Raw genomic sequence first — 12,997 nt, 5'->3', positions numbered from 1 at the left:
TGCTCCTTCCGCTGGGTCCCAATGTGCATACTACTATGTGTGTGCCCTCCAAAAGTGGAGTCTCTGTTTTCCCCAGTCCTGTTGAAGTCCTGCAATCAAATCCCACCAGGCTTCAAAGTCTGATTCTCTAGAAATTCTTCCTCCTGTTGCCAGATCTCCAGGTTGGGAAGCCTGTTGTGGGGCTCAGCACCTTCATTCCAGTGGGTGGACTTCTGTGGTATAAGTCTTCTCCCATCTGTGAGTCACCCACACAGCAGTTATGAGGTTTGATTTTACTGTGATTGCGCCAATCCTACCATCTCATTGTGGCTTCTCCTTTGTTTTTGGATGTGGGGTATCTTTTTTGGTGAGTTCCAGTGTCTTCCTGTCAATGATTGTCCAACAGCTAGTTGTGATCCTGGTGTTCTCACAAGAGGGAGTGAGAGCAAGTCCTTCTACTCTGCCATCTTGGTTCCTAGTCCCACTATTCTAAATTTAGAGTCAAGTTCCATTCTTCCTTCTCTCCTATCTTTTCTCCCTTATTTCTTCATTCTCAATTTATTCATTTGGTCAATATCTATTTTCTGTACATTTTTTATATTCCAGTAACTGTTCTAGGAAGCTAGAGATAGCACAATGAATAAAACAAACAATACCTACCCTCAGGGAGATTACATGCTAGTGGTGGAGGAGTAGACAATAAAAAAAATAAAAGTGAAAATTAAGAATGTTAGATAAAAGTGCTAAGGATAAAAAATCAGGCAATGAATGGAGACAGGAAAAGTGTGTAGGAGTTGAAATTTTAGAAAGAGTGGCATCAAGAAGTCAATATTTGTACAGAAAACTTGAAGGAAGTAAGAGGGAAAACCATGTAGATATTTGGGGAAATAGCACTTCTGAAGGAGGAAACAGCAATTGCAAAACTCTTGAGGCATATTCAAGGAACAGTGAGAAAGCCAATGCAGGCAGAAAAGAGAGTAAATAAGAGAGTATTAGGAAACTCAGAGCCAGATCATGCAGTTGTAGGAGAGAAGGTAAGAGTGGGTGGAGAATTGGACTTTACTAGAATTCTTGTTTAGCAAAGAAGTTACAATGAAACACAAGAGACAGAAGGGAGTTAATGTTTACAAAAGAATGACTATAATGATGAACCATGAAATTTAAACTTGGCAACGTGGGTGGTGAGGAATAAAGGGGATAAGAGAGAGTGGAAAGATGGTAGGATCCATAGGTTACATTTTTGTGGGTGTGGGGGATTACTGGTATTAAGGTACTAGAGGCAGTACCATGGAAATATAAAAGGTGGTTGTTAGAGTAAAATGTTTGGAATTCAGTTTTAGGATACGTTGCAGTTATTAGTAAGGAAAAGAGCAAGGGCATAACCATGCAAGTGAATAGCTGATGGAGGATGGAGCCTGGAAAATATTGGAAAGATCATCTTTATGAATATTGAAAACAACAAGTATGAACACAGTAGCAGTGCTAGAAAAAGTGACAGTGATCAGGACCTATATTTAATGCGTAAGGGTAAGTGACCTGGGGCAGTAGATGTCTGCAACAGTGGGGGTAAAGGGTGGGAAGTAAGTGATGGCATGAGATTCAAAGTCGGATGTTTTTATGGAAGAGAGAAGATGTACTGTAAGCAGCAAAGAGGAGAAAGAGAGTTTCAGGGGAAACAGGAACCTCAGAGGAGAGGCAGGTTTTCCCCAGAGAAGGAAGGTTAAAAAATACATTCACAGAAGAGTTTGAGGATGCAGGGGATTTTGCTGATGACTGACCTTGAGTATCAAAGACAAATGAAAAAAGATATAGGATATGGGACAGAGTGGGAATTGGGGTCCAAAGAAGTGATATACAAAGTTTGGAGGTGTCAGTATGGGAAATGAGGGATGACTTGGAAGTCTTTTTATAAAGGGCACCATCAGCTTAGTCCTAACTGTCCCCAAAATAGGTAGGGTCAAGAGGCTGGGAGTGTTGAAGGAAGGGAAGGGTTGGTAGGTTGTGGTCTTGCTGAAAGCATACAGAGTGCTAGGCCATCTGACTCCTGTCAAGGCATGGACTCCTACAAAGGGGTACAGTCGTAGTGCACCCTTCCAACGGTGGCCTGTAGGAGGCATTTGTGAGGAGGGCTCAAGCTACTTCCTGACTTCTGCTGAAGGAGGCTTCTTGCCAGGGAAAAGGGCAGTGTTGCCCTAATCCCGACTACTTTGTCATCCACATCCTTGAATGATACTTAGAGCTTAGTTTCTTATGCTAGTAAGCAATGTACTAAAACACTTATGAAAAAATACCTTTAGATCAGAAATAAATAAATCTGATGACTCGATAGCTGGGTATATGGTGATGCTGCAAAAAGGCAAAGATGCTTGCTGACTAGTGTCTGAGAGAAGTCAGGTAAAGAATATATATCCCAAATTAATATATTTCCCCAACTGCCAATCCTGATGCCAGAAATGTCACTGTTAGAGAATCAGGGAATTTCAACTGTAACTGAGACTTTGAGAAAAAGCAGCACAGTGTAGCAGAATGAGTGCAGGGTTTGCCAGCCCACTAATGTGTGTGTAAATCCTAGCCTGGGGCCTCATCAGCTGTGTTGTGTCAATTAACTTGCTCTCGTTTTCTAACCTCCCCGTAGAACATTCACACATCACAGTGAAGAACATTCACACATCACATGTCACTGCTGGGTGGACATGTGCCAAGGTCTCATTTTGCTTAGGGCAAGCATGGAGAGAGTCACGTGACTGATTTAGGGTACTAGGAGTGGCTGGCTGCATGAAACAGAAAATCAAAGAGAAAATGTAATGGGCAAGTGGTGTATGTGAACATCTGCAAAGCATGGCATATAAATATGTACTTAGACTTTAAGCTGCACAAATATCCTGGATCTCTCCATAATCTTAAATTCATAGTACTGCCCCATGAGGTATTTGAGTAAAAACCACTTATTAGAAACACTGTAGAGACAATTCCCCTCTAAGGTCTTAGATTATAGATTCTAGAATTCCATGAAAGTGTATGATAATTGGACAGAAAAGAGTCTGGGCAAAATTACAAAATAGGAAACCCTGCATTTAGTGTTTTCCCCAAGGTGAGCAGGGCCTTCTCATTGCCTTTTAATCATTCCAGGATTGTCCCTCCCCCCCACCTATCACACACACACACACACACACACACACAACTGGCCTCCCTTGGAAGTGACCCATACTGAGACTACATAAGCCTCCCACCACCCCACATCCAATGCCCCATCCCTCAGCTGAAACGGCCCTCCCCAGAGAGGCAGTGTAGTGAAGTGGTTAAGAACACAGGCTTTGGCAATTTATAATATTGGGTGACTTGGGGGAAGTTATTTAAACTTTCTGAGTTTTGCTTTTTCTGATGTAAAAGGGTGATAATAAGTGACCCTTGACAGTGATACAGTACAAACTGAACGAGATAAAGTGTTTAGTATCGTGCCTGGTGCAAAATAAATATTCAGTAAATAGTAACTCTGATTTATTTCCTCAGTTTTTTACGACCACTGTTGCTTTGTTGCTCTATATATTTTCTTGCTGCTGTTGTTGTTGATTCCCTGTTGATATGTCAGGATGCTGATAGCATCTACCCCTGAAGTGATGCACATCATAACAATTATGTACTGCTTAGCCCACTCAGGATTCTCTCTAACACGTGGACAAGAGAGAGGGCAGCTGAGGTATTCCCACTGTGCCTAAGCCATTCACTTACCTGACAGTCAGTTTGCGGATCCTTTGGCCCCTCTCAAACCATACAAAATAGTAGCAGCCTTGTCTTCTGGGGACCAGGGTGACCTGAGAATAGGTAGATTGCTTCCAATATAGTAGATTGCTATAACTGTTTCTGACTGCACCGTACACATCTCTTCTTTTTCAGTGCTGGTTATGGAAGACTTAAATGTTTGCATTTATATAAAACAAGGGTAAAAGGTATAAATATGATACCAAAAGTCTTATTCCATAATCATAAATATGAGAAAAACTACAGGCAAGCGTTAGGTAGTGGGCTGCTAGAGGATGTTGCATTCTACAAATGTGCAGTATGGTCATATGTTTAAATTCCTTATTTCTTACCTGGATAGACTGTGGAAGGTGATGCTTTTCTCTTTTAGCTCCATACTGCTTGCTCCATAGTCACCGTCTCTGGTTTTCCAGAATGAATAACCCACAGTTGTCCAGAAATAACATTTATTAATCAACAACAAAACACACAATAGAAAAGGCCTTATAAATAAAACTATATATTTATAATGCTTTATTTTTTTTTGCTCCAATACTCCACAAAACACTACAGACAGTAACAAAATAATTCAATAAGTATTAAAAACTTTCAAGAGAATTATAGGACACTCTTTGTCATATGTGAGCATCAACAATGCCACAGCCATTAGATACACTATTAAACACTATCATAGATATCTTTCTTGAATAAGGGATATGATTAGTATTTTTATTCAGAAGTCATAACATTTACACATATCCATACACGAGAACAGCTCAGAGCTAGTGAAGTAGACACCCCAGTGAAATGGAATCACCTGCCTGTACATCATTTAAAGGTATAACAGTGTTAACAAGATAGAAGTCAACACACTAAAGAGAAATGTTGGTGTTTGCTTGGGGTGGGAGGGGTGAAAGTAGGGCAATTAATGAAAGCTGCTTACATATTTTCCATTGCTCTCTTAGCAATATGCTCCCTTCCCTTTTCTGCCTTTTCTTGGTTGAGGTATTCCAGCACTTTCATTAACAGATCTTCATCCAAGTACTGTCTGTTGGGGGTATCGTCACTCTTCGGGGACCCCACAGGGAGCCTTTTGCTTACCAAGGCCAGTTTGTCAGTCTCCTGAGAGCTGTGTTGATTCAAACGCTCTTTGAGGGCCTGCTCGATTTGGTTCTCTTCCTGTAGATCATCTTCAGATGAGCCTTGACTAGGAACTCGCTTCACTTGGTTTGAATTCATGATCTCAGGGTATTTAACTAGCATCTTGGCCAAGTATTCTCCTAATTCTTGATCCTTGTCATTCAGCTTTTCATACGCCATTTGTCTGTTTTCAACATCTGGCATCCAGACAGCTTTGGGAAGTTGGTTTGCTTTAGACCTTCCAGGACCATAGGGGAGTCTTGACAGAACCTTCTCTTGGTTATACTGATTGGGAAAATATGGAGGCTTTTGATTTGCTGCATTTTCCATCCCTAAAAGATTTAAAATGTCCTCAACACTGAGCCCACCTGGTTGAGCCTCTGCCACAGCACGACCAGGTGTTTTGGGGTAGCCATTCTTGGAGAACATCTTATTTTGGAACAGATCTGGATGGTCTAAGTCAACCTCTGAGATGTCTTCAGGGTCAAGGGGAATTTCAAGCTCCTGCTCTGGTTCCACTGATACATTTGGCTTCTCTCCAGTTTTGAGCATGTCAATTAAGTCTTCAGGGGGTATTTGTAAATTCCTTGAGATTTCAATCAGCTGATAAATAGATTGAGAATCAAGTGGTTTCTCAAAAAGCCTGGTTGCTCTTTCCCCGTTTTCCCCATTCTGTGACCTCCCACTTCCCGCAACATTCACTAACCTTTTCAGATAGGCAATTACTTTGGAGACATCATCTGAGAGTTGGTCTTTACTCTCTTTCTGGAAATCTTCATCCTGGAGGCCCAGCTGCCCTGAACGCTTCATTTCATCATTGATTTGTTCATTTTTTTCTGTATTCTCTTTGCTGTCTCTTACCTCTTCCTGGGTTTGACTCTCTATTTTTTCCTCTACTGGGTTCCAATCTTCTCCCCCAACCACGTCTTCATAGGCAATGTTATTAGCCTTGTAGATATCATCTTCATCATCTGTGTAAAGTTTTTGCTCCTCGTCAACCCTCTCACGCTTCTGGTTGTTTGGTCCCGTCAGTTTCCCCAGCTCTTGGAAGACAGATTCCAACGTAGCAAGGCTTTGAGGAGTGTATTGTTCCTCTACTATTTCATTTGTGCGTTTAAAGGGGTTGTCCCTGGAATTCTCTTCATATGTAGGAGGGAATCTCATGTGCTTGAGCTTTCTCTCCGGCCACTGTTGAGTCTCATAATCATCAGGCATGTCCACTGGGAAGTTCTTTTCTGAATTCAAGGCATAGGGCTTGTTTTCTTTTGGTGCAGACTGGGGCTCAATTTCAGCCAGTCTCAAAGCTTCAAGTATTATCTTCATCCACTCATCTTCACTCAGGGAATCCCTTGAACTTTCTGGCAAGTCACCATTTTCTTTTTGCTGAAGGGGAACAGAGACACCTTGGTAGGGATTGTAGTCTAGGCTGCTTTCTTCTTTGTGAGCTTGTTGTCGGAGCTTTTCTATGTACTCCAAAGCCCTGATCATTTCAGGACTGGGAAACCTTTGGACGTTTTCCAATCTGATATCTGGTTCCTTCTGAAGCAGCTTGTTTCTCTGAAATGAAGCTGCTTCAGCCTCAGAGAGGAGGAAAATTAAAGAGATGAGAGACAGGGCTGCTCCAAGCCAGTGAGTCTTAGCTTCTGCCATGTTTGAAAGATTTCCTTAAAGCACAGAAAACATGAGTTAACACAAATGAAACAGACTAATAGACGCTATAGCAAAAGAGGTTACTGACCATTGAGGGGAAAAAGAAACCATAGTAGAGATTATTCCACATTAATTTAGGATGACTCTTTTTAAAATCTATAAATATTTCCTACACAATCCTCACAAGCTAACCACAGGAATCTTTAGCAAAATTGTTAGCCATTTGCATCAAATTTGTATGGCATTCTCTTGGTTAAAATAATAGCAAAAACACTGATAGGAAGTTTCTCAAATTTTATTTTTTAATTTATAAAACATGTTGTTTGTTTTGTAGTATGCATTGTTCCTGTTAAATAAAGACTTTCCAAGATGAGTTTTAGTTATCGTGTACAGCAATCCTTCTGAAATCACTGGCAAAAAAATTAGCTGGCTTAATTTAAAACATGCATGTACACACACACACACACACACACACACACACACATAGAGTTATCTCCTTATCAAAAACCATGTGATTTAGTTCCTGAATTGTCCATCTAATTTGTTGTAGAAACACAGAAAGCAGCAGTGACATTACTATATATGATGAAGTGATACACCATGTTAATGTTAATCATACTGAATTATCTTGTGGATGAGTCCCATTCACATACATTTTCAGAAATAACTTGTTCTCACTCTGCCACTAAATCATACTATTAATTTTGGAAGGTCTATACCTTAATGACCTCCAGAATATGGGTCTTCTCAAGTCCCAGCTAGTAGGTAAACCTAATGAAGTTTTTCTTTAAATATCCCCAAAGCAGTATTTATTTACCCATTGAATTCCAAAATATTTAATTTAGAAGTCGGTATTTTATAATTACTCATCTTGATTGACATGTAATAACACACAGGGTATTGTCAGGACACACAAGCACAATAGCCAGAGTTACAAAAAATAATAAATCCATGATATCCAGTGGAGTTTATTTCAGTGTAAATGTACTAAAATATAAACTGTTTTAAAATATCTGCACTCCATATTTCTTCTAATAATTTTATTGTGACTGTCTTGTAAAATGCAATCATGGTTATATTTTTCCTCAGCCCTCAAGAGTGTATAGTAAATAATAACAGATGCTACAGAGAGAACATAAGCTTTCTTAACCAGTCTATTTCTGAACTTGTGAGCGTTCAGATTCAGCTTGACTTATGTCTGTGTCTATTTGGGTGTGGACCTATGAAATCTTAAATGACTCATACTGTTAGAAAATCTTAAAATAACCACTATGAAACTCCCAATTTAGATAAATACAGACAATGTGTTGAATTCTTCGTACTTAAAATTTTTCATTCATTTTTTTTCTCCAAGCCCTGATAGTCTCACGTATGAATTAGCAAAAGGATTAGTTTTTACATATATTACATTTGGAATTGATAGCATTTAAACCTATTTTAATAGGTTTAGGTTGCAATTTTTGTTACAAATAAAGTAAATGTAAAAGAATTTTATGTTTGTTCATGATATTTTACTGGATTATGGTTTTGTGATATATAAGCTAAGTTACGTAGGTAAAATTATCTACTAGCTTAGACATCAATTGTAGAAAATATCATTGTTCACTAGATTATATTGGTATTTAAATAATGTTCTCAGTTTTTAGAACCTAAAAAAAGTTGTAATTACAGAAATTTCTTTAGCACATATTTATTTATTAAAATGATTATTAAAATTAGTTAGTAAATATATACATTTATTTAAAAGATCCCCATTAACTTGACTACTTAATTTACTGAAAGGAAAATCTTTAAAGGCATGTCAGAGAAAACTTCTAAAATATTTGCTATGAATCAATGTTTACTAAAGGAAATTGTATTCATAAATTCTTAGGTTTGAGTAAAAGTACATTATGCATTCTTCTTTATACTATTTCAGGATTAATTTAGATTTGGAAATCAATTTTCAACATTGGCATTTGGACTAGTAGTTTTAAGAATCTTAGTGAACTTATTTTCTTTGAGACCATTATCCTGAAGTATTTTTAACAGATGGGTTATGTGCTGGTCTTTAAAATCATTGTCTTGTAGGTGGGCTTCGCTGTGGAGTTGGGGCAAAATACCCAATGCAGCTATTTAAACCACAGCCTAACGAGAGCTACTGTTTTGTCATTTATTCAGATTCAGTTTGGATGACATAGTTATTGCCTTTGAGTAAGACTCAAGGGATTTCTTTCCCAGGTAGCAGCTCATCTAAGTAGTGAAGGTGGTTTCAACAGCTCTAATATTTTATATAGAGTTTGAACTAAAGCCTTGTAAGTTAAACTGTCTTTTCTATTGAAATTAGACTAGAGCATTAACAAATGCAGTTGGATATATCAAATTTGAGCAATTCAACTAGTTAGGATGCAGAAAAAAGAAACACTTGTCCCATTCAAAATATTTAGCAAAATATTGCACAACCTCTTTCAACCAAAGCATAATAATAATAGTTTTTACAGTTATCAATGGTTTCCTCATACATTCCAAATTATGATCTCTCTGTAATCCATGGTCATATCCAACCTGTAACCCAAGATAATATTTCACCCTGAATAAACAAGGAAGCCCATTCTAATCTTACCTTCCTAGGACTAAAACTAGGAAATAATAATGTAAGCCTTTTCAGAGTATACCAATTGGGAAAATAATTTTATATAGTTAGTTAACTTTGAGCTCTTGCAAGGTAAATGTCAAAGGGGAAAAAAAAACCTAATTCCAAAATTGGTTACTTCTATCACTAACGTGTTTAACAGCCTTTGAATCATTGGAAACCTACTGTTAAGAATATTAAGCATATAAATTATATCCTTGGCCTTGTATCTGGTTCTTAGGGGAAGAAACAATAAATTAAGGAAAGAAACAAAATATCAGGCTTGGTTAACTTTACATTAATAATGTGTATTGACACAAATATCCTAAACTTTTTCATGCTTCTTATATATGATTATGTAAATAGCACTACGGTTAGTAAATACCTAACAGCAAGTGGTATAAATCACAGATTCGATCATATATATGTACACATATATAGTGTCCTTACACTGGCTGATGAGCAGCAGGTTGCTGTTCAGCTATTCTATACATACAAGCTTGCCAAACGGTCTTTTTCTTCTTAGCTAAGAATTAAGGAGAGAACATGCAATTTAGAACTTTCAAGTAAATCAAAGGGAAAAGCAGTCTTACCTCTTTTTTATATGGCAGAGAACGTCCACAGCACGTTCCTCCTGGCCCGCTGCGTGAGCTGCTCGGACCGTTTCAGCACCCGGACAGCTCCTCGGCTTATAGAGAGCCGCCGCGCCTGACACTGCACTGCCACACTGACGTCACCGGCTCAGCCACAAACCCGAGCATAGGCGAGCTTCTTCAGAGAGAAAATAAGCACTTTATATATCTTAAAAAAAAAAAAAAAAAAAAGTTGCATGCTTACGCCACCTGTCTTTTTGTGGCAAAAACTGCAGTTTCCTTTTTTTTCTTTTATCAAAATCTTTGAGGCTTGAAATAAAATGCTTTGCACAATTTCCCTTAGAAAGAAAAATCCATCAGGTAGACATGGCTAATTGCAATATAATCTCGTCTATGTTCTAATAGCTTGTGATAAGTGTTTCCTCTTGCTGTTGCTGTTGTAATCGTCGTTATAAGAAAGTTTTACAGACAAGGACTATTTTTTTTTTCCTTCAGTGGTCACAAAGAAATTACATTACCATTCCTCATATGCGCCAAGAGGAACAGAAGACACATTATGAATATGAAATCATATTTTATATCATAACCACAAGGAGCATTGTTTTTAAAACCATATTTATTTGAATAAAAAAGTTTTCTCTTTTTTATGTGAGTTACCTTTAAGGCTCTAACGAGTTGGAATTTTGCTTTAGAGCTTCAATATAATTTTGAAGTGAGTATTTCTAAGGTCTCAGGTCTAGTAATTAATAATTTTATATGAATCTGTTGGCATCTTTTACAACATTTGATCTCAAAAAAGGAAGTTCAGAAGTTGAAAATACTTCCAATAAGAAAAAAAAAAACATATTCACTGTTTGAGGAAAGTGTGACACATATGTAATTGTAATTCATTTGTAACTGAAGTTATACTATGAATATTTTCCTTCTCCAGTTGAATCAGATGAATTGAATACCTTCCATAAATGGGACCAGTTTAGGGAATAATATAATACTTCCAACTCCAACCTCTCAGACTTGTAGTTCATAATCATTCCTGTGCTCTACCAGGTAACCTGATTATATATTTTAATAATTTATATAAGTCTAAATTTGTAACTTCATTTTATTAAAGATATGATTCTCCTAATAACAGTATATTTTGAAATATACTTTAAGTATACAAAAGAATCTTGCTGTATAAGAGATCCCTTTTGTCTCTGTTAAATGAATAATAAGCCACTGATTTATCCATTCAGTAAGTTGTAATGCCTACTAACTGCCAGATACAAAGATGACGACATATATATTTGTATGTATATATATACATATATATATATATATATATGTATATATATATGCTCTTTTTTTCTTTTGAGGATCCTTTGGCCTGGTGGGGATGAGAGACAAACAGATTATTTTGACTTTATATAAATTGGAAAGTACTAAGAAAGATGTCAGCCAGAACAGACAGCAGGGAGCATGGTTCAATCTAGAAATTCAGTGGGGGTCCTGGGAAAAGAAGCCTGAGCTGAGATTACTCATTACCAGCTTTTACTTAATGATTTCTAACGATGCTAGGTAAACCACAATACTCTTGAACTCCTCAAGGAAATAGAGATAGTTTAAAACCTTAGGGAAAAAAATAGTCTTGGGAAAAGTAGCCCTTCATTCTCTCTCTTTGATCTCCTGGTAAAGCTATTTGATTCCTAATGAGTGGTAGACCATCATTTGTGGATTGACATGGAACTCATACAGGCTTAAACTGGAGTCCTGTGGCCAATTTGTCTAATCTATTTATGCCTCATAATGGGATTTTCGAGCAAGGTTAAGCACTAGGTTGGAGAGACCTGAGTTAACAAATCTCATTTCTCAAGCACCACCTCAATGAAATCAGCTCATTTGCAGACATCTTTGTTAGTTTACACACATGATAATATGTTTTTAAATCTTGACAAAGATAAGCCACTCTGAGTTTCACCTGATTTGCTTTCCAGTAGTTCTGTGTGGCCAGTGGAACCAACCAGTATCAACACAGCCTCAGAAAATTCCACAAGGTTACTCTTAGAGGGTTGAGTAGGTTCAGCAGAGGTCTCAACAACCCTCAAGGAAGTTGCTCTTTTTTTTTTTTTTTAACAAGATGAATAGATTCTCGGGATGTAATGCACAGCGTAATGACCAAAATTAACAATATTGTATACTTGAAAGTTGCTAAGAGAGTAGTTTTTTTTGAATTTTTCAATTTTATTTAATTTATTTTTTTATACAGCAGGTTCTTATTAGTCCTCCATTTTATACACATCAATATTTACATATTAATCCCAATCGCCCAGTTCATCACACCCCCACCACCCAGCTTTCTCCCCTTGGTGTCCATACGTTTGTTCTCTACCTCTGTGTCTCAATTTCTGCCCTGCAAACTGGTTCATCTGCACCATTTTTCTAGATTCCACATATATGCGTTAATACACGATATTTGTTTTCTCTTTCTGACTTACTTCATGCTGTACGATGGTCTCTAGATCCATCCACGTCTCCACAAATGACCCAGATTCGTTCCTTTTTATGGCTGAGTAATATATCATTGTATATATGTACCGTATCTTCTTTATCCATTCGTCTGTCGATGTGCATTTAGGTTGCTTCCAAGACCTGGCTATTGTAAATAGTGCTACAATGAACATTGGGGTGCATGTGTCTTTTTGAATTATGGTTTTCTCTGGGTATATGCCAAGTAGTGGGATTGCTGGATCATATGGTAATTCTATTTTTAGTTTTTTAAGGAACCTCCATACTGTTCTCCATAGTGGCTATATCAATTTACATTGCCACCAACAGTACAAGAGGGTTCCCATTTCTCCACATCCTCTCCAGGGGTTGTTTGTAGATTTGTTTGTTTGTAGATTTTCGTTGTTTGTAGATTTTCTGATGATGCCCATTGTAACTGGTGTGAGGCGATACCTCATTGTAGTCTTGATTTGCATTTCTCTAATAATTAGTGATTTTGAGCAGCTTTTCATGTGCCTCTTGGCCATCTGTTTGTCTTCTTTGGAGAAATGTCTATTTAGGTCTTCTGCCCATTTTTGGATTGGGTTTTGTTTTTTTTTTTAATATTGAGCTGCATGAGCTGTTTATATATTTTGGAGATTAATCCTTTATCTGTTGATTCATTTGCAAATATTTTCTCCCATTCTGACAGTTGTTTTTTTGTCTTGTTTATGATTTCCTTTGCTGTGCAAAAGCTTTTAAGTTTCATTAGGTCACATGTGTTTATTTTAGTTTTTATTTCTATTACTCTAGGAGGTGGATC

The 12,997-nt window shown here is 37.5% G+C and overlaps 1 protein-coding gene across 1 annotated transcript; it reads right to left on the bottom strand.

Moving 5' to 3' along the window:
• Positions 1-4,221: 4,221 nt before the first annotated feature.
• On the bottom strand, positions 4,222-9,911 carry SCG2 (secretogranin II). Its single transcript, XM_019923424.3, has 2 exons — positions 9,712-9,911; positions 4,222-6,521 (listed from the first exon to the last, which is right to left on the bottom strand). Exon 2 carries the CDS (start codon positions 6,505-6,507, stop codon positions 4,657-4,659), a length of 1,851 nt encoding a protein of 616 aa, XP_019778983.2. The 5' UTR covers positions 6,508-6,521; positions 9,712-9,911; the 3' UTR covers positions 4,222-4,656.
• Positions 9,912-12,997: the final 3,086 nt, after the last annotated feature.

Source organism: Tursiops truncatus, chromosome 7 (genome assembly GCF_011762595.2).
Source record: "Tursiops truncatus isolate mTurTru1 chromosome 7, mTurTru1.mat.Y, whole genome shotgun sequence".
NCBI lineage: Eukaryota > Metazoa > Chordata > Mammalia > Artiodactyla > Delphinidae > Tursiops > Tursiops truncatus.
Note: the sequence above shows the minus strand (reverse complement) of the source record. Positions and strands in the feature narration are given on the sequence as shown.